Below are 21,286 nucleotides of genomic sequence, written 5' to 3'. Positions count from 1 at the left end.
TATCACTGAGCTAGCCTGTGATGGCACATTAATGTGCATGGGGAGAGATGGGCAATGAACAATTACAAAAACAGCCAATTACTGACTGTGTAAGTTCTTTGAAGGGAACATTCTTCACTATATAATTCCTAGCAGAGGCCAGCTTGGATGGAGTGGAGAAAGTCTAGGAGCTGACCACTTAGTGGAGATCTGAGAGGAGCATTTCAAAAATAGACAAATATGGAGTGGCATCTCTGGGGAAGAAACAGGAGCAAGTGTGACTAGAGTTCAGTAAGGGGTAGAACGGAGTGGGATGAGCCTGAGAAGTTTGTAGTCACATTTTAGAATAACATGTAGGCACCCAAAAGAGTGTGGATTTTATTCCACAGAAAACGTTTGCTTTCAAGGGAGTCTCTTGGCTACTGTGTGGAGAAAATTTAAAATTAAATTAGGGGGGGCCTTCCTGGTGGTGCAACAGGTAAGTGTCAGAACTCTGAAGCTATCTGCAGCTACTGCAGCACAAGTTCAATGCCCCGCCAGCCAGGGAGCAACCCACATGGTTCAGCAGACCTCTCCTGCCTCACCCGCTGCTCCCCTCCACAGTGTATTTCAGTCAGTCTGCCTGTTCTGTTCCCCACTCTGTCTCTGGTGAATCTTCTCACCCCCCCCCCACTTCTGGCCTGTACCCCAGTTCTTGAATGCATGAATAAATATATAAATCCTTAAAAAAAAATTAAATTAGGGACTAGATGGACCCCAAGGTACTTGTCTAGTCCCAGCAATCCATGGCAGGGCCCCTTGAGTCCCCAAAAGCTCTCTTAGTAACTGTGAGCCCTTTATCAGCAATGCAATGGAACTTTCTGCAAAGATGAAATGTTCCAATCTCTATGGTCCAATTCCATAGCCAGTATGGTCAGGCAGCTCTTGAACGTTCACAATGTAACTAGTGTGGCTGAGGAAGCTAGATTTTAATTTTAGTCCATTTAATTTAATTTAATTTTATAGAGCCACATGTGGCTGATGGCTATTGTACTGGCCAGAGTGATGCAATACTGAACACCAGGAGCCTGAGGATTTCTACTCTGAATCCGGCAGCCAGGACCTTCCCCGAATGGTGAGAATAGTAAAGGGGCATGTGGATCCCTAAATTCCTAAGCACCTCTGTGCATTCAGCTGGTCAATATGAAGAGGCTTCGGGGACATTCTAAGCTTTGTTTTGTCACTGGAGGGGCACATGCGGTCGCTTAAGAGGCGCCCCTTCAAGGCAAACCCCGTGTGTTAACAAACGGTGGGTCCCAACACCTCTCTTTCCCTAGTGCACCAGCCTAGTGCTCCCGGAGGCCCCTGCACCGTGCAGCCCGCGGCAGGAGAGGGACAAGCGACCTCTGCTCCTTCTCCCTCCTGCCCACAAAGGAGCTGCCTAGATCTTCGCTTAGGCGGGTAGGGCAGGAGGAGACTCAGGCCAGCCATAGAGCTGGGCTGCAGGTTCTGGGGCAGCGTGCCTGGCAATCTCCTCTCCCTGCGGGCATGGGTGCGGGTGGGAGGCGCGGGGTATCACCCGCACCGAATCTGCTTCCTGTGCTGCTTTCTTTCGCTTTGCCCACGCTCGGCCAGGCCTGCGCGCAGCGGGCGCGCGGAGGCGCGCAGGTGGCGGCTGAGCAGGACGGGATTGGCGCCCTGAAGCCTTGGGGACCCCCGCACTCTCCCCGAGGACGCGGCGCCCGGGCGTCCGGCCAGGTGCCTAGCGGTGCGCACCCGGCGCTGCCAGGCCGGAAGGTGCCCCTGACCTTGGCTTCTCCCGGGACCGGGTCTGCACGAGGACCATGGGCGCGGCGCTGGGCACCTGCGCGCGACCGGCCCTCCTGCCCCGCGGGGCCCGCGGCGCCTGGGCCCTCGGGGTGCCCCCCGCGCCCACCCGCCGGTGCCACTCGACGCCCGGCCGCCCGCGCCCCGTGCCCATGAAGAAGCGCGGGTACGACGTGACCCGGAACCCGCATCTCAACAAGGTAAAGGCCCCCGAAGGGTGGGGTCGTCCCGATCCAGGGCGCCGGCGGGCGAGGAAGGACGCCCCGCCCCGGCTAGGGGAAGGCTCCTCGCAGGCGCCTTTCCGGTGGTTTTCCATTTTTGCCTTCGAGAGGCTGTGCACTCGGCGTGGCTTCTCCCCACCCCTGGTCTGCGTGGGGACCGGAGGCCAGAAATGCGGGGAGCGCGCTTTTTCCTGCAAGAACAGCATAGACTGGGCTGAGGTCCCCGCACCAGGCTGGCCTGGGATCAGATGTCCTCTGATTCGTGCTAATTCTGCGGGTCTTGGGCAGCTCATTTAACCTCTGCCCAAGCTCCTTATTTGTAAAGGAGAGACAGTTCTTTCAGGGATAGTGTGAGTTTTAAAGAGAGAGTGGACGTAGAGCTCTTAGGCTAGTACCCAACACTGCTGAGAGCAAATGGCAATTAAAGTTTGAATTATTATTCTGAAGAAAAGATTAATTTGGGACTAGGAACAGGAAAGTCTAGAATTACAGAACTTGAAGGGGCAGCAGAGATCGTAATTAAAACCTCTCCTTTTACAAGTGAGAAAACAAGACAAAGGACACGAGCTCAAGGTCACCAGCTAGCTCTGGTCAGAGAACTGGAGTCCAGATTGGATCTTTGGTACTTTGATCAAGGGCAGCCCCTTGCTAGCATTGTGCCTAAGAGCATGCACATTTCTTTCTGGAGTAAGTGTTAATGTTATTGGTTCAAAGGATTGAGCTGAGAAACAAAGGGTGTGTGAAAACCCAGGAAAAAGGAGATCTAGCTTTGAGACCTGTCTCCCTATCCCACCTGTAACTGGGACATCTTGTTAGAGGCATCTTACAGAATTTCTCTGAGGTTTGACTTTCTTTTGCCTAACGTAAATACTATGACAGACTCACTGTTCCCACCTCATTGAATTATTGTGATAATCAGGTTAATCATTGAATTTAAAATCATATTTAAACTATATAAAACGTGATAAATCATTACCACAAAATAAAATTGTAATAATTTCTGTGACTCAGTTGTGAGATTCAATTGAGGAAATACATGTGATGAGGCATTTTTGAGAACTACGAACAATTATATAGATGCTAACTATTGTTACTATGTCCTGCATAATTAATAGAAGCTAAGAAAAATATTCTTTCTCTCAGCTTCCAACTATCACCCTCTTACCTCCCCTAGAAGAGACCCTAAATCCTTGGTATATTATTACTTTGGACTATTTAAAATGTTTTATGAATTTGAATTACTTTGGTAGAAAGTGTTAGAAAACTCAGCTGAAACTGGCTTAGGTAAACAAAATATTTCTTTAACTGAAAATATCTAGAGGAAGGGTTGCAGGCAAGGCTTGACCCAGCAGTCTAGATGACACCCCTGAGGATGCAGGTTCTCTCTCTAGTGCTCTGCTTTTCTTCTGTAATGTCAGCTTCATCCTCATAAATATAGGGTTTAAAGGTTGGGTCACCCACCTCAGCTGCTGTAGAATAAAGGGGATGTGGTTCTCACAATAAATCCATGCACTGTCATCAGGGAGAAGAGGGATGGATGCCAGAAAGCAAAACAATAAATTCCCACTGCAAACTCTGGTAATTTTGACAATAATTGCCTTGAATTACTATCATACTACCACTCTGCACCTGCTGCTTTGTGAATAATTAAGAAAATAAAGGGAGGGTTAGAATGTTTGTCTTTTCTGTGTTTCCTATAGCCTTGGGCTGGTGGATCCCTAAAGGTTGTCTTGCTCTGTCCCCTGTCCCAGTCCTCCTAAATGATATAAATAGGATGTTGTCCATAAATTTAGGGAACCTGAGCTTCTCATGATGTTGAAAATTGTTTGTACCATCCTGAAGTCAGTTGATGCAGGTCCTCAATTCCATTAAGACCTCTTTCCTCTCAACTTTATTAACCTTAATATCACTACCTTACAGTTTGCCTCCTGCTCTCATTGCCTATAGAAAGGCCTAGAAATGGCTAATTCAGAGGAATACACATATTTGACTGTAATCTTCCCAGACTTTAGGGCATTTGACTGGAGGGGTGTGAATCATCTTTCCCTTTGACCCTTCCCCTTTGACCCACCCATATGCCTACGATGATGATTTTTGTCATAAATTTCCACTGGCCCTTCTTCAGCTGATTCTCTGCAGGTTTTTGGTCTCTTGAGCTGGCCAGTCAGGCACGGAAGGAATGGAAGGATGCTCATTCAGATCACTGTGATTGTGACCAGAGTTTTTCATGCAGTGAGGCTCTCAGAACCTTGGGTGACCACCTTCTGCAGACTTGATGTGTTTGGATTAGTGAACATTGAAGGTTAGTGGCCAGCACTGTAGTGGTGGCTGCACATCTGTGGCTGAATTCAGTGGTGATTTATTAGACTCTCACACAACTAAGAGTTACCTTCAATTAAAGTATATGTCTTTGTTTCATGCCAGCTTAGAAATTGATCTTCCTTCGGGTGGGGTGAGTCTCTCACTTGACTCATCAATCAGGAGATGATGGCTGGGTTGTGTGGAGAATTAGGAGTTTGTTGGTGATGGTGTTTTATGCCCCAAAGGCATATGATAAATATGTCTTCCTTGTCTTTAGATGTGATGCTCAATTAGGCCTCCTGGATTAAAAGAGAAGTAATGGATTATTAAAAAAGAAAACATATTAGTTGGGCCTCCCTGGTGGCGTAGGGGTTACGTTTCAATGTTTTCACCTCCACAATCTGAGTTGATCCCAGGCCAGGGAGCTGACCCACATATGGCGCAGCAGACCTCTCCTGTCTCGCCTGCTGCTCCCCTCAGCAGTGTCTTCCAGTAGATCTGCCTGTTCTGCTCCATGCACTGTCTCTGGTATATCCTCTCACCACTCCCCTCCCTGTTCCTCTGGCCTACACCCCGGTTCTTCTATGCAAAAATAAATAAAATCTTAAAAAAAAAATAGTTACACAAGCAGCAATTTATTCTAAACTTAGTATCTTATCAGTGACTCAGCAAATTAAAACTCAGTCTTCAGGTATTTTAAGAACTAACAACCAGAGGCAGTTAACAGTAAAGCCTTCCCTGTCAAATACTGTCCTAGCTTCATGGGACTGGCAACATTGATGGTAAGGCTTTGTACTTGAAACAGCTCAAGAAACTTACATTATTTAGACTACAGTTTAGAAAATTTGTAAGAGAGTTTACCCGAAATACAGATGCTTAAACAAGATAAAAGCATATGCCTTCCTTGTGTGAGCAAGTCCTGGTAGACCGTCACCGGTCAGCAAGTGGCTTGCTTATTTCACTCTGCCTTCCTCAGTGTGTATCATACAACTTGTGGTTGAAGGTGGCTGCTTTGGCCTCTACCATGGACTCCACAGTGAAGCCATTGTGAAGGAGAAATGCCTTTTAAAGGCACGATTTGGTCTTCACTCACATCTGATGAGCCAAAACTTCGTCATAGGCCACTCTTCACTGCAAGAGAACCGAGAAATGCAATCTTTAGTTGGCACACATATACTCAGCTGACGTTCTGCACAATTGAGAGAGAGAATGGCTATTGAGGAAAATGCCATGAAATACTTAACCTGAAGCATTTTTATTAAAGTAACTACGTAGGTTTCATGTGCAGACTTGTATATCAGCATACATATACACCACCTCCCCATCCCTTTTAGTAATAATTACTTTGTTTTTGTAGTCTAAAAGTTTGTTTTCCTTTTGTTTGTTCTTTTGTTTTGTGAAGCATTTATATATTTTTTTATTGTCTGTTTTACCACATCCTTTAAAATCCATCAACCCAATTTGTCTACATCTGTACTACCACAAGCCTTGTTCTCTCCCACTTCATCTTATCACGCATTATGTAAGAACCTCTTCATTCATCTCCTAAACTCCAGTCTTGTTCTTTCAACCCACTCTTCTGTGAGGCAAGCAAGGCTAAACATTGGACACAACCTTTACTGTGTTTTTCCTTTCAGACTCCTTGTCCAGCTCACCAGAAAATCCTATTGATTAGCTTCAGAACAGATCTGGAATCCAAGCCCTGCTCACTGCAGCTCCCCACCCCACCCCCAGCCATTCTGGTCTGTCTCTGGGTGATGGCAGCAGTTTCCCCCCCCCGCTGTCTCCTGCTTCTCCTGTGCGCCTTGTTTATTCTCACACAACAGTCAGAGTGATTCTTTTAAAACTAAGTTTGAGCATGTCGCTTTTCTGCTCAAAGCCCTGTGAAATCAGTCTTTATAAACCTTGAACAACTTGACCCTCTGTGGCCTCAGTCTCACCCACGGCCTCACTGGCCTTTTTGCTGTTCCTCTAATACTCTAAAGACCTCCCTGCAACCTTTGCACTGGTTGTTCCTTCCACCTAGAACACATGTCCCTAGACAGTCACATGGTTCACACCCTAACCTTCTTCAATCTTTCACACTCTCTCAGTGACTCCTACTCTGAGCGACCCATAGGAAACCGTAAACAGTACTTTCAACCTTCTTGATACCCCTTAACATGAACTATTTTTCCCTCATAGTTTTTGAAACTTCCAACATAATATTTAATTTTTTGTTTACTATAGGTATTTTTGGTATTTTATCGCGATAATGTGAGCTCCATTTGAGTAGGAATTTTTGTCTATTTGCTCATTGATGTATCTGAGGTACTTAGAACAGTGCTTGACCCATGGTTGATGCTTAATGAAAAAGGTTTTGAATGAATGAATCATTTGCAGCCTCTACAGAGGCCCTTTTCTCTCATCCCTTCCCTTTACCCTCCCTTTGCACCAAATCCCCCTCCTTTCACCTGGTGTCTCTGCTCCTCCAGAGACTCCCTCGGTGGGGTCATCATGCCCAGGACTGCCTCTGTCTGGAGTGTGGGTGAATCACATCAGCCCTTGGTGTGCTTAGATGTCCACCTAGTGTGAAGGCCAGAGAGTACAGCACAGAGCTCAGTTTTTCCAGTTTCACCAGCATTAAACCAAGCCCTGGAGGGCCTCCCCTAGTGGCGCAGCAGTTGAGCACTGGGCTGCGAAGCTGCCCCCAGCCTCTGCAGCGCCGGTTTGATCCCCGGCCACCAGCGAGGGTCCCACGTGGCGTGACAGACTTCTCCTGTCTCGCCCGCTGCTCCCCTCAGCAGTGTACTTCATTGGTCTGCCTTTTCTGTTCCCCATTCTGTCTCTGGTGAATTCTCTCACCCTCCCGTGCTTCTGACTATACTCAGTGCGTGTATAAATAAATAAATCAATCTTTAAAAAAAAAAAAAATAAGAATTATTAAAAAAAAAACAAAAACAAAAACAGGCCCTGGAAGAAAGAGGCCCTATTCAGGAGACACAGACAATGCCCTAATAACAAAGATGAATAGGAACATGCTGGATATCCATGGAAAAACACGTGCGTGTATAAATAAATAAATCAATCTTTAAAAAAAAAAAATTAAGAATTATTAAAAAAAAAAACCAAAAACAAAAACAGGCCCTGGAAGAAAGAGGCCCTATTCAGGAGACACAGACAATGCCCTAATAACAAAGATGAATAGGAACATGCTGGATATCCATGGAAAAACACAAAGTGTTGGGGGGAGGAGGTCTAAGAAACAGACCAGAAGTAGGAGACACCAGCTTCTCTCAGTATCTCTAACTTATTAGAACTCCTAGCCTCTGAGTCCTCGAGGCTACCACTCCTGCTCTGCTTCCCCCACCCGCAGCACCCCTGAGGAGGGAAACCACATAGTGTGCACTGAGCATGTCTGGACCCCCATTCATGTGTTCAAGACTAAGCATAACAATGTGACAGTATTTGGAAGGTGGGACCTTTGGAGGTGATTAAATCAATTGGATCCCCTCATGATGGGATTAGTGCCCTTGTAAGTAGAGACAAGTGACAACCATTTTCCAGCTCTGTCATGTAAAATACAGTGAGGAACTGACATCTTCAGAAGACAGGGTCCTCCCAAGAAGTGAATTGACTAAAACCTGGATCTTAAACTTCTAAAGCCTCCAGAAGTGTGAGAAATAAATTTCTGTTGCTTAAACCACACAATCTATGGTATTTTGTTGCAGCAGCCTCATGTAAGACAACATACCAGGGAGACCCTTATCTCTCAGTGCTCAGAAAATCAAGGTGGCATGGGATGGGATGTCAGAGCACTGAGGGAAATTTACAATTCTTGGAACATGAAGTTGATGTTCAGGAAGTGTTTTCTCCTAAACATATTATTATAAATAGTTGAGTTTCTCCAAAGAAAGTATATTCCTTTTAAGTTAGTGTTTATGTGCTCATTATGAAGATTTATGAAATCCTGACTTTTATTAATTCAAAATGCAAAATATTAAATGGATCTGTACCTATGAGTGTTGCTGTAAAAAAAATGTAACTCTGTGAAAATACTTGGAAGTGAATGTGTGAAAATGACTGTGTTGGGACAGTGCAATAATGAGAGATTTACTTTCTTTTCAGATAATTTTCTTTAATATTCTATTGTTTTTTCAATTTTAGGTAACAGTTCCTGTTGGGAATTGGGAATTGAAATGTAAATGACATTCAGACCAATTTTTGGAAGTTGACCCATCTGTAACCCAAGGATGGCATTCCTATCCTGTAGAAATCCCTTTGAAATAGTCTTATTACTAAGTTTGCCTACATGAAGTTATCTACTGAAGGCAATATGTTTGATTCCCAGAGGACACCTGCTGCCTATTCTAAAAACAATTGTAAATAGCACTATCTAAATTCTGTAAGGAGTAGTGCCGGAGGACAAATCCTACACAGAAATATGTGTTGTCTGACTCAAATTTGGGTGGGCTGCCATCTGTGCTAGTCTAAGTCTGGGCTGTGTTTATGGAGTGTCTCTGGACATGCTTTCAGACTCTGCTCCAGTCTCCCTGCTTCCAGTTTGTCTTGGTCTTCTTGGTCCTTTGTAGGCTCTGGGGGTCATGGCTTTACCTTACTTTGTATTTTGGTTAATTTTACCAAAGGTTTCTTTCATCCTCTTCTTTCCAAATGCCAGTCTTACAGTGGGGAGGGGGCAGCTTTTGATTTGTATGGCCTTTGCAAAAGGATCACTAATGTGCAGCACTTTTGTTTGCAAAGACATGGATCATAGCTCCCAAACTTTCACTTTGATGTGTAGAAAGTTCACTGGGAAATCCTTTGGGATGGTGTCTGACTGCCCCTCTGATGCAAGGCACAAAAGATGCTCTATGATTGTGTGATGAAATCTAAGGGTATCCTCTAATTGGGGGTGCTGAGGTCAGTGGTTAAAAGCACACATTCATTGTGTACCCAAATGGTTGCCTGGCAGCCTGGTTGAAATACAGAAAAGAGTAAAATGTACTCAGTCATTTGAGGAGAGAGATTTTTGAGGGAAAGATCATCAGCTTTTGAGAAACTTGAATAAGAGAAAATCAAAGCTGCATTTACTTTTAAAAATGATATTGAAAGCTAGAGGGACCTTAGGGGATAGAGTTGAACGATTCGCAACTTGAGAATGTTATTTTTGTGAAAGTATATTGTCTAGATTCTGTATTGTTATTTGGTCATGATCCACATGAAGTTTGTAGCATAATTGATTGTGAAATATACTCCTCAATGTGTGGCTCCCTGGAGAAGGCAGGTCTGCTAGTGCTTTGTTTGCCTTGATCTTTTCAGAAAATGGGAGAAGGGAGATAGCATCTGTCCAAGTTGACATCCCTTCTGACTCACTCGCTGTCCAGTGACTTCCCCACCAGGAGAAGGGCTGCTGAGCCCCTCCTGGCTAAAGTGAAGCTGGGTCCCCACATATAGCAAACAGGCTCCATCCCCGCTTCTCTGATTTTTGAACAAGGTGTTGAGGGTTCCAACCTAGATCCCTGTGTTGCTGAATTTCTTTTAGTGATGAAATGTTTTATTGAAGAAATGCAACTAATAATTGTGAGTTAGCATTTTTTTTGACATACAGTGTGCCAGGAATTCATCTAAGCAGTTTCTATACATGATTTCATTTAATACAATATCATAACCTTTTACAGTATCCTATTATACTACAGAAGAAAAAAAATAACTAAGTCTTGAGGTGGTAAGTTAGTTTAGCAACAAACAATGGTAGAGTTGGGTCTTGAACCCAGACCATCTGGTTTTAGGGCCACATCTTTGACTCTTGCTAACCTGACACTTCCTGAACAAGCAGTCTCCCCGGAAATTACTGCATGCACTCTGGTGCTCCAGAGTCTTGCCAACTCCTGACAAGGGCATTCCCTGCTTCTCACTGCTGACAGGCTTTACCCTATGGGCTCTATTAGAATCAGAATCTGGACATTGGCGGGAACTTTAAAGACCACCTGATGCCTTCCATTCACCCTGTAAATTCCTGGAATTCTCCCAAGACTTATTTATTTATTACATTTATTCAATACACATTTTCCTAGTACCTATCATATTTTAGGCAGGAAACCTAATGGTGAATACATTTCTTTTGCCTTCGAGAAACTTAGGGTGGAAGAGGGATGGAGGTGGAGACCAGTTAGTAAGTAGACTAACAACCCATTAGGTGAGTGATGAGGATCGTGTATATGGGTGCCAGGGGAGCATAGGAGAGGCGAGCAGAAACACTCTGAGGCAGTGTTGTCAGAGCTGACACAGATGGAAGAGGTGGAGTTGGCAGATGAAGGTGGCAGTGGAGAAGCTGTCTAGGTCAAACACTGAGAGAAGGTGTAAGGATAGCCACCTTTTGTGGTTGAACATGAAATGGAGCAGCAGAATATACAGTGCCACCAATAAGCTATATATAGATAGATAGCAGTACACATATATAGATTTCCCTGGAAGACAAGGTGGAGGAAAGATAATTCAAGTAAATATATCAAAACTGCATGGTGTGTGAGGAACCATAGGTGATTCTGATGAGGACAGAGCATGAATGTAATGGGGCTGGAGTGCAATGTAGGAGGCAGACATGGATGAGGATCTGGGCTGCTTGTTGCCTGGAAAGTGTCTGACGTTAGTCCTGAAGGTGAGGGGAATCCTGAAAAGTGACACTATAGGATTTGAGCTGTAGACAGACTCCAACCCCAGAGAAAAGAGCAGCGTCAGTGACACTAGATAAGATAGAATTTAACTTTCATGAGGGACTGAAGAAGACTTGATATGATCAATGGTGAGGAGGACACAGATACAGAGGCATTGAGGAAGGAGAGGACTGTGTTTCCAGAATCCTTCTAGAATTCCTTAAGCTCCATAGTAGAACAATGAGAGTCCAAGATTTATTTTCAATATTAAAAAACCATGATACAAACCTAATATTTATCCATCATGAATTTACACTGCTTAACCAGAAAATCATGTTCTTTTGTCTAGAATTGAACACAATAAAACTATTAATACTAATTATTTCATGGCAGTATCAGAAGTTCTGCTTGGTATTTATATATGTCTTAAACATTGGAAAATAAATTACCATAAATGCAAAATTTTTCAGAACATGAAATTCCTTAAGGAGTATTTAGGGACTAATAAAAATGTGAGGAATTACTGACTTGAGAACTTTTTCTTTGAAGTGTTTTATTATGAGCACTGGTGTCCTTGGCCTTTGTCGACATAACCATCCTTGTTCTAGTTTTGTTCTCAGAGAGCAATACTCCGGTTATAATATTATCTCCCAAGTGGAAAGAAGGCACTACCTTGCTGATATACATGTACATTAGTTCTTATCAGTTTGGATTGTGGCCAACCTTTCCGTGCAGCAGCCAGCATCACTGCTGCATCAGAAAGTCATGAGCGAGACTCTTCACAGTTTTGGAAGTTCAGGAGATGCCCTTCCATATTGTCCTGCAGTCCCCTGGAAAAATAATAATAAAATGGAATGAATTTTCATAATGTTCATAGTTTGGAAAATATCTTTTCTAGATGGGAACTTCCTTCCTCTGTTTTTTTTTTTTTTTTTCCGTTCCTTTCTCTATTTTTTGGAGAGGACTTAGGTGGAATAGAAACAAGGATTTAAAGTTAATTCAGTATAAACTTTTCACAGATTTGGCTTTTGGTGGGCAAAATGCTATCATTTTCCCCATTAGATTGAAATTTAGCTTACCTCTCTCTGTGTTGTGTTCTGGTTTGTCTTTCTAAACCATGATTTCTGGAGAAGAAAAATAGAAAAACAAAAACCTTAGGATTGATTTTCTTAGCTGGTTTGACCCAGTGCCAGCCACTTGTCAAGGTTAAAGGCTGTTTAAAGATTTAAATTACTTTTAAATTACTTTTTTAATTACTTTTTTTATTTTTTTACATTGTTCATTTTTAAACAATATTTGCTTCCCCCACCCCCTCAGGTGTAGTCCCCATAGAGGTTCGTTCCCCAATGCACCCATGCACCATCACCTCAGTCCCCTGTGCTTCTTCCTCCCCCCCTTCCCTCTCCCTCCTCCTCCCCTGCAGGATGTCTCTGATTTATAATTGTCCGTTTTTGCTTTGTTGTGTTTTGTACTGTTATTATTTCTTTACGCTGATGTCTTATTGGGTTCCCCTATATTCCTGCTATAAGTGAAACCATCCAATATTTTTCTTTTTCCTTCTGGCTTATTTCACTGAGCATAATTCCTTCTAGCTCCATCCATGTTGCTGCGAATGGCATGAGTTTCTCTTTTTTGATTGCTGAATAATATTCCATTGTGTATATATACCACATCTTCTTGATCCAGTCATCTATTTTGGGGCATTTGGGTTGTTTCCAGGTTTCACCTATTGTAAATAGTGCTGCAGTAAACATATGGGTGCAGGTGGTCTTTTGAATCAATGTGTTTGTTTCCTTTGGGTAGATCCCTAGGAGTGGAATTGCTGGGTCACGTGGTAGCTCCATATTGAGTAGACTGAGGAACCCCCACCCAGCTCTCCATAGTGGTTGGACCAGTTTGCACTCCCACCAGCAATGCAGGAGAGTTCCTTTTTCACCACATCCTCGCCAGCATTTGTTGTTGCTTGTTTTTTTTGATGTGTGCCATTTTTACTAGTATAAAGTGGTATCTCAGTGTGGTTTTGATTTGCATTTCCCTGACAATAAGGGATGTTGAATATGTGTGTTGGCCATTTGCATTTCCTCTTTGGAGAAATGCCTTTTAGGTTCGTCTGTCCATTCTTGACTGGATTGTTTATTTTATTTTTGTTGAGTCCTGTGACTTCTTTGTATATCTTTGTGATCAGTCCCTTATCAGTTGAATGGAGTGAAAAGATTTTTTCCCAATCAGTGGGATGTCTCTCTGTTTTGGTTAATGTCTCTTTTGCTGTACAGAAGTTTTTCAGTTTGATGTAATCCCAGGTGTCAAATACTTGGGAATAAGCCTAACAGAAGAGGTGAAGGACCTATACAAAGAAAATTATAAAACACTGTTAAAAGAAATAGAAGACATAAAGAAATGGAAAGACATCCCCTGCTGATGGATTGGAAGAATTAACATTATTAAAATGTCCATCCTGCCAAAAGCAATATACAAATTCAATGCTATTCCAATAAAAATCTCAATGACATGTTTAAAGATTTTTAAAAGAGGCAAAGACTTAATAGAATCAGCAACAGAATACCATTGCAAAAAAACTCTTCTTTCTCCATACGTTTTTTTTCATATCATTTGGGCAAGGTCATCTGTCACATGATATGACTCTCGCCATGAAGTTTTCAGATGTTGTAGAAAGTGCAATGAAGAAAACAAGAAATAAAGTCTCCCAGAATGAAAAATCCTTGGGAGGTTGATAGCCTTGCAATTTTTATGATATTATAAAAGATCTTTGGTTTTACACTAGCAGTTTTCCCAAGTGTTTGATCTTGTATAACTTAGTCTGTATAGCGTAACTGTAATGATTGTCTTTAATTCAGTTCCTTTTCAAAAGGGTGAATATTTTTATTGGCAGCTAACACTGTAAACATTTCATATTACTGTAGCTTCAAAGGAGGAAGACTGTAAACATGTTTGCATCCATTTAGTTGGTGGTTTATAGACCTCAGAGAGCCCCAGTATCCAAGAGGGAAACATTTATGTCATGGGCTTTGCCACTCAAGTGTAATTCCTTTTTGCCCACTCAGACAGGAGCTGTTATATTAGTATTTTTGGCCAAATAACCTTTAATTAAGTACTTTCCTTTGGTTTTGTGTTATAATTCCATTCCTGTCTTAAACTGTGCTGTTAATTTTACTGTTGCTTTCTTATTTTCCTCCCTAAGTGAGTGAGAAAACTTTTCTCCTTCTTTTCTACTCAGTGTCAGGCATTGTACTTAGTCTGTTAGAACTGCATAAGGGATACTGAATAGTAAACTTAATTTAAATATATGTTATATATTTATTCTTTTGAGATGTAATAACACATACTTTTTATGGACCCCAATGAAACAAAATGCATATTGTGTATACTCCCCAGTTGTTGAACATAATGCTATTGGCCTCTGAAATTCAGAAATACCTTCCTCCCCATTTCTTTCCATCAGGATGAAGTGCTCAAGTCTAGGGTCTCTCATCTAGGAGATGGGATCCTGGGACCAAGTTGAAAGGGAGGCATTTGTCCTGGAATATATATGGTGGAGACACCAAGCCATAAGAGAGAGAAGAAAATCTGCATGGGGAGGTGGGCTACTGGTGGAGAACAAGAGGAACTGAATCATGTGTCATGTTGGAGAACATAGTTGAAGATATAACATGGTGGATAGGGAGCGGTTAAAGAAAACCAGGAGGAGAGTGAGGAGAGAAGTCTCTGATGGGTAGCATGAAATAGCTCAAGATCAGAATGAATATTTCTGGATACATGTTGGTGGGTCTTGACATTGCTTAAACAGATAAGGCAGCCCCTGGGAAAGCCAAGCATAGGCTGATGGCCTCGAACTGTCCAGTCAGAGCAAGAAGCCTGTGACCCCAGATAAAATTATTTGAGCACATGTTAGTCACACATTAAAGCTATTGCGACAAACAGTGGGATCAGTTTCTCACCTCCACTGCTCTAGCTCGAAGGTTGAAAGAAGTAAGACCTAGAGTCCTTCTACCTTGGGAAACCCCATGTTTTTTTAATCTCCAAACCGAACTTAACTTTTATGGCGGAAGCTTTTAATATACTCTGTGGATCTCCACCAAATCCGAACTCTCCTGGCAGGAATTGGCCAGGACACCAAAAGACTGTCATGCAGTCTTGCTTTTATTGTTTCTTCTTCCTAAACTATAGTAAGGTTCTGTCCTCTTGTTTACTTGCTCTCTTCCGAATCATAGATCTCAGGCCCAGAGAGGGGGTTCTGATTCCCGTCATGTCTGTTTGCTCAGTCTCTTCTTGCATCACTTAAACACACCTGTCCCTGCTCACCCACCTATGCCAAGCATAGGTGGAGGACTGTGTCCCAATTATCTGCCATCTTAGCTTGAATCATGTGGTTCTTAGAGCAAACTACATTTATAACTTAATTTGAGGGGATATTTAGGTTTCTTTGACCTTGAGGCTTTCTACTTTATTATGGAGCTTCATTTTTATTCTCTTTACCAATCAGTTTGTAGAAAATAGAGGTGATTTCTGTTCAAGACATATTTGAGATCTGCATAACTGAGCTTACAATTTTTTTTTTTCCTTCAAGAGATAGTTAGCTTTGAATACAGACCAAATAGAAAGTTTAGGTCCAGAAATGAAGAACAGGAATCGCCACACAAGGGTGTCCCCTGAGCTGTTCCTATCAAAGCTGTCATTTATATCCTGGATACAGTGCTTAGATGTATATTTTCATGCCAGCAGGAAATGGTTATGGCACCGTGCGGGAGAGATGTATATCTTTGGGATAAAAATTTGGGTAGGAGTTTGTATTTCAAGATACCCAACACTAATTGTAAATAAAACCATTTTGATGTGATTTAATCCCTTCCTATTCATTCTCATGTAGGATCTTGTAGAAGCAGATTATTGACATTAGTAAGCCTCAATTCCTGCATTTACATTGAGCAAATCTGTAGAGGAAATGGTATTACTTCTACAGCTCCTTTAGAGAGGCAGGCAAGGATACAAATCTCATTTATAAAGTCAACAAGAACATTAAACTTTTGTGGGACAGGAACTCCTAAGATAGGCAGCCTCAGCCCGATAGAGCAGCAAACACTGGCCGGGGGGAGAGGAGACCTCAGCAATAGACGGAGCAGCACCTTTCTCACCTGTGGGACCTTGGAAGTGACCCACACCCTTTCTCAGCTTCTGTGTCTGGGAAACTGGATGTGATCACTTCTGAGGCTCCTTCCAGTCAAATGGTCTCTGGAATAAGACATAGCCCTTCTGAGAAAGACCTCCTCGGGGACTTCCCAGTCAGCCATGGAGGTACAGCCGTTCACATTTCTATAAGGAGATAAGCAGGGGAGTGAAATGGAAGGTGCTCAGCCTTGGAAATTCAAGGAAGGTAGCTTTCCATCCTGCCCTTGCCACTTGCTGGGTGATCTTGGGAAGGTTACTGATCTTTCGTTCCTGGTCTCCTGTCTATGTGGGACAATAATCCCAACCTCGCAATGTTATTTTGAGGATTAGGAATGATAATATATATCTAAACTGGTTAAGCGTGCTTAGCCCAATATCTGACCTATCATAGACACCAGTAATTGCTCATCGCTTCCTTGCCCTTTTACTAATATTGACATATTAGTAAGAGTTACAGAAATTGGAAAGATAATATGTCGTCTACTCTTGCCCTACACCCCACAAGGGATTCTTTCTTTTCTCCATTAAAAGCTTTTATTTTAACAAAAGCACATTAAATATGATTTATTTCCTTCAGTGCATCTGTATGTATTTTTTCCATTTGTTTATAAAAATCAATAGTAAATGCAGATTTCCGTTTCCCTTGGTGGCTGTAATTGCCATTAAAGGTCCAATAGCTGATTGAAATGCAGTTGTGGTGCTCGTGGTGGGGTACTGTGTGTGTGTCCAGTCACACAGCCTTCCCTGCATTGACATTGCTTGGAAGGAAGTTTCCAGTACCGCAGCCTCACAGACAGTCTTTAATCACCTCAAACTCTGGCTTTGATGTTAGTCTGGGAATAAAAGTCATCTGGGTTTACCACATCAGAGAAGGAAGAGTATATGATCTTTCCAAGGTAACCCCTGAGGAACCAGCCAGGTTGGGGGGCTCCCATGGGTGCTGGAAGCCAGAGTTAGCCATGCCAATGTGTTTCAGTAGAGGTAGAACCAGTGATGTGTGTGTGTGTGTGTGTGTGTGTACATGAGCACATGCACACATGTGCGCACACACACGCAAGCATAGTTCAGAAACTCATCTTTCTTATCTGGGCATTTCTGTGGGCTATTTACTTCCCTGTCTCCAATTTCTCCTTCCCCCAACCCAACTTCTACTTCACCACCAGAAGACATTTTTAACACATGAGTACTCTTTTCAAAAACATTTTCCGTGGCTTTCTCCTGCAGGGACTACCAAGTTCAGACCACTGAGCACAATGTCTGGGACCCGCCTAGGGGGTAGGAGTCTCAATCTAGCTTGCTCATCTCTACCGCCCCATCGCCATGAGCCCCATCTACCCCAAACGTGTAACAATTCTTACATGTGCACCAGCCTGTTCTTTTCCAGCTCTTTGTGCCCGTTGGTCCTTTCCGTCCCTTGCTGTGACAACTCCAGTGTCCCTTCCTCTGGAAATCCTCCCTGACAGCTCCACACCAAATATAGGCTTTTTCCATTGCAACCCCATGTTGTTTCCATATAGTGGCCCTTATCACGCTCCTGTGACGAGGGGTTTTGCTTTTATTTTTATCTCACCCACTGTTACAGGATCCCTCCCAGACAGTGACTGTTGGCTCAGCTCTTACAAGCCCCGGAACCTGGTTTGGTGCTTCACACACAGCACAACTGCTACACGACATTGTTGACTGACCGAGTTCCTGGGGACTCATTAACTGTGCATGTGTGGGCATTAGTTGTGGGTAAGACCCAGCCACTGCCAGGCTTGAAGTACACTGGGGAGCCTGCTGATTTGCTCACTTTCAACTCCCTTTTCTCCTTCTTTTACTCCTTATGTAGAAGCAAGAACCGTGGGAGGCAAGCGGCATCCCTTGTCCAGATCTTCAGCTTCTCACTTCCTCTGTAAATCACTGCTGTACCTCACAGCTCCTCACACCTAGATTACAGACGCCACTGTGCTGCTTACCAGCTGTTCTGTAACTGCAAGCAAGGCACTTATGGAAAGGCAGAAATTAACATTTTCAGGGACATCTTCATGTACATTGAAATACAATCCCACGACATGCTAGGAGGTAGTCTTTTATCAATTCAGTTTTTTTTTTTTTTTTAGGGTGAAGGAACTGAGAATCTGAGAAGCTAAATAACATTCCCAAGACTACATGCACAGCAAACAAACAAACAAACAAACAAAAAAACAGAATACAAAGGTGACTCTGATTCCAAACTTGTAAATTTTCTACTTTATCTTCTCAAATCTCAGTTTCCCCACCAGGACCTCATGGGATGGTTGGGGGCACGAGGAAGCAAAAACATTGGTGAAAGAGCTTCCTGCAGGTTGTCACCTGTCTCTTGGTGTGTGAGATGGTCACTTCTGAACAAGCGCCGGCCATGGAGGTCTGGCCGTGGTTAGCCACTGCTCCCAAGCCCAGGCCATGGCCTCGAAGCCTTTCTTTGCCAGGCAGAACCTAACAGCACTTCTCGCCGCCATCATCACGTTTCATGCTTCACACAAACCTAAGAAGCAAATAGCATGATATCAAAACGAGTGCCTTTTATAAGAAACACTGAGGCACAGAGAATGTAATAGGCATCCCTAAGGTCTTCCAGGGAATTAGACCCAGAAATTCTCAGGTAAGACCTGCCTCACCCTGCCCCCTAACTTCATAACGACTTCCCGGAATGGCTGCTCATTCCTCCAACCCTAAATGTTTGCTTTTCTGCTCTGTGACCCTGCCGGGCTGGCAGAGACATTTTTTCCATTGTGTCTTCACATTTATCCTGGAGGTGTTCTATGCCACCCCTGCCTGGCACTACAGGCCCGTGTCTTTCCCAGGAACAACAGGGTGAACAAAGCAGTCCCAGAAGTGCCAGGTAAGGAGTCAAGTCAAAAACAAGGGCTCCGAGCCTGGCTCTGCCACTCACCCCCGCTGCACTGGCCCTGCTGCTTCCGTGAGTCCGTTCCCTCGTCTGTGAAAGGGGGACAGCTGCATCGTGGAATTGCTCTGGGAAATGACGCAAGGACTCTGTGATCTCTATCGTCTTAGTCAGCTCAGGCTGCAGGGACTGGGTGGCCTGAACAGCAGGTGTACAGCCTGTGGGAGAGGGCTCGCTCGCTTCCTTTTTTTTAATAAGGACTTAATCCCAGCGCGATTCCTGCCTTCCCACCACACCATTTTAACCTAATTATCTCCTAAAGGCCCGCCTCCCAACACCATCACCTTGGGGACCAGGATGGGAACATTAGGGCTTCAACAAAGAAATTGGGGGCGATAGAAACTTCACAGTCAGCCCACCAGCAACCCCCAGCTAGCAGTAGTCATCCGCTGCAGCCCCCTGCAGTTCCTAGTTTTTGAAGTGATTGCATCCATAATGGAGCAAAGACACAATTTTACCTGTAAAGAATGGCTGTGGAAGATTTTGTCTAGATTAACTTCCATCGTTGCTTTTCATCATTGAGTTTCAGTTTGTCCTAAGGGAACAAGCCCAGGATAGTGTTCAAAAGGACCAGCCAAAATGTTTCCCAGAGAGAGGACGATGGACAAATTAGCTGTTATATGTGCCCCCCCCCTCTTTTTCTTCAGAATAAAAAGCAATAAAACAAAAAAAAAATCCCAGGACCATTGTTCAGCCCATGAATGCACGCCTCCCTCCCACCGAGGCCTCGTGCAATGCAGACCAGGCCGGTCACCCTTTGTATGTTCTTGTATAATTTTCTTCCCAAGGCATGATCACTTATGTCGAACCAAAGGCCACAGTGTTGCTGAGAGTCAGGTACACTTAGGACCTGGTTGTGAGCGAGTGAACTGGGAAGTCTGGCATTGAAGACACCCTCTGTGGTCATGCAGCCCATGAGCTGACAGTCATCACATCAGAGCACAGGTGTGGCGCCTCCCGGCTGCTCAGGCTGCTGGGGTTAGAGTGGGGAGAAGCTGCTTCGGTGGAGGGGGGAGGGACTCCCACGTACTGACTTGTGTGCCCGGCTCTGGCCCCCAGACTTCCTGGCCCGTGGGGCGTGGGGCGGCCCTTCTGTCCTCCTCTTCTCTCCTCTCCCTCCTGCCCCTCCCTCTTGCCTCCTTTCTTCTCTTCTCATGCCCATGATGACCGTGTGTTGGTGTGTCTGGGTCCGGGGCTCCTCCTTCCTTAACCATGGCCACAAAAGATTTTAATGTCTCGTCTTTAGCAGAAGCAAACGCGGAGTTTACTTGGAGACAGAATGAAAGCACGCTGAGGAGCGGGAGGGCCCTGCCGCGCAGAGTCCAGGGAAGAACTGCTGTGAGGAAAGGCAGGGGGCCTTCCGGGGCTGTTCTGCACAGGTGCTCCCAGGGAGTTGGTGTATCAGTCCAGGGGGCAGTTTCTAAGTGACCTCCCCCTGCCGCGACTCAGCTCCGGGGTGTAGCTTTATCAGCGCGGGCAGCAGGTTGGGGTCTGCCTCCCCCCTTTGCCACTTTTTGCTCTCCTCAGGCTTTACGGGCCTGCCTGTAGGTTGGGGTGGGAGCTGCCTTCTCCCCTCTGGGTGTTTCTTGACTTTCCCCAGGCTTTATCGGCTCTGGCAAGTGTTTCCTGGGGTCGCGGGTACAGTTAACTGTTTATGTTTGTTTTTTGTTTTTTTTTTTTTAATCAGAAAATGGCTACCTTTAGGAACTTTATTTTTATTCATTTATGTATTTATACAAGCACTGGGTGCAGTCAGCACGGGAGGGTGAGAGAATTTACCAGAGCCAGAGCAGGGAACAGAACAGAGACTGACGAAATACACTGCTGAGGGGAGCAGCGGGCGGCAGGAGAGGTCTGTGCACCACATGGGACCCTCACCTGGCACCCGGGTATCGTACTGGCGCTGCAGAGGCTGCGGGCAGCCTCGCACACCAGCGCTCAACCGCTGCGCCACCAGGGAGGCCCTGTTTATGTTTTCTGTTAGGCATTGCCCCGCTGGCCCACACTGTGTAACGCTGGGATGGGTGGAGAATGGTGGGAGCTGGGCATATTTCAGGGTCACTGGAGAATAAACAACAGAGGAAACTGGCCCCTTTCATTCCTTCCATGGAAGTCAGCAGATGCTGGGAGCCAATGGCCCCGCTCCCGTCTCAGCTCTGCCATCGGACGCAGACCAGACATTAACTGCTTAGATGGAGGTTTCCTGCATAGATGGCAGGATGAGACGTGTCAGCATC

General features: G+C 44.4%; 1 protein-coding gene across 1 annotated transcript in view; it reads left to right on the top strand.

Moving 5' to 3' along the window:
* Positions 1–1,780: 1,780 nt before the first annotated feature.
* The window catches only part of ME3 (malic enzyme 3), a 229,843-nt gene continuing 210,337 nt past the window's right edge, over positions 1,781–21,286 (top strand). The window contains exon 1 of the mRNA XM_037523106.2: positions 1,781–1,985. Within this exon, the coding sequence (XP_037379003.2) occupies positions 1,803–1,985 (183 nt within the window). The 5' untranslated portion in view covers positions 1,781–1,802. The remainder of the gene's footprint in view (positions 1,986–21,286) is intronic.

The sequence above is a fragment of the Talpa occidentalis genome, unplaced genomic scaffold (genome assembly GCF_014898055.3).
Source record: "Talpa occidentalis isolate TD23 unplaced genomic scaffold, MPIMG_talOcc4v2.1 talOcc4.3, whole genome shotgun sequence".
Classification (NCBI taxonomy): Eukaryota; Metazoa; Chordata; class Mammalia; order Eulipotyphla; family Talpidae; genus Talpa; species Talpa occidentalis.
The sequence above is the reverse complement of the archived record's forward strand: the minus strand, read 5'-3'. Positions and strand labels throughout refer to the sequence as shown.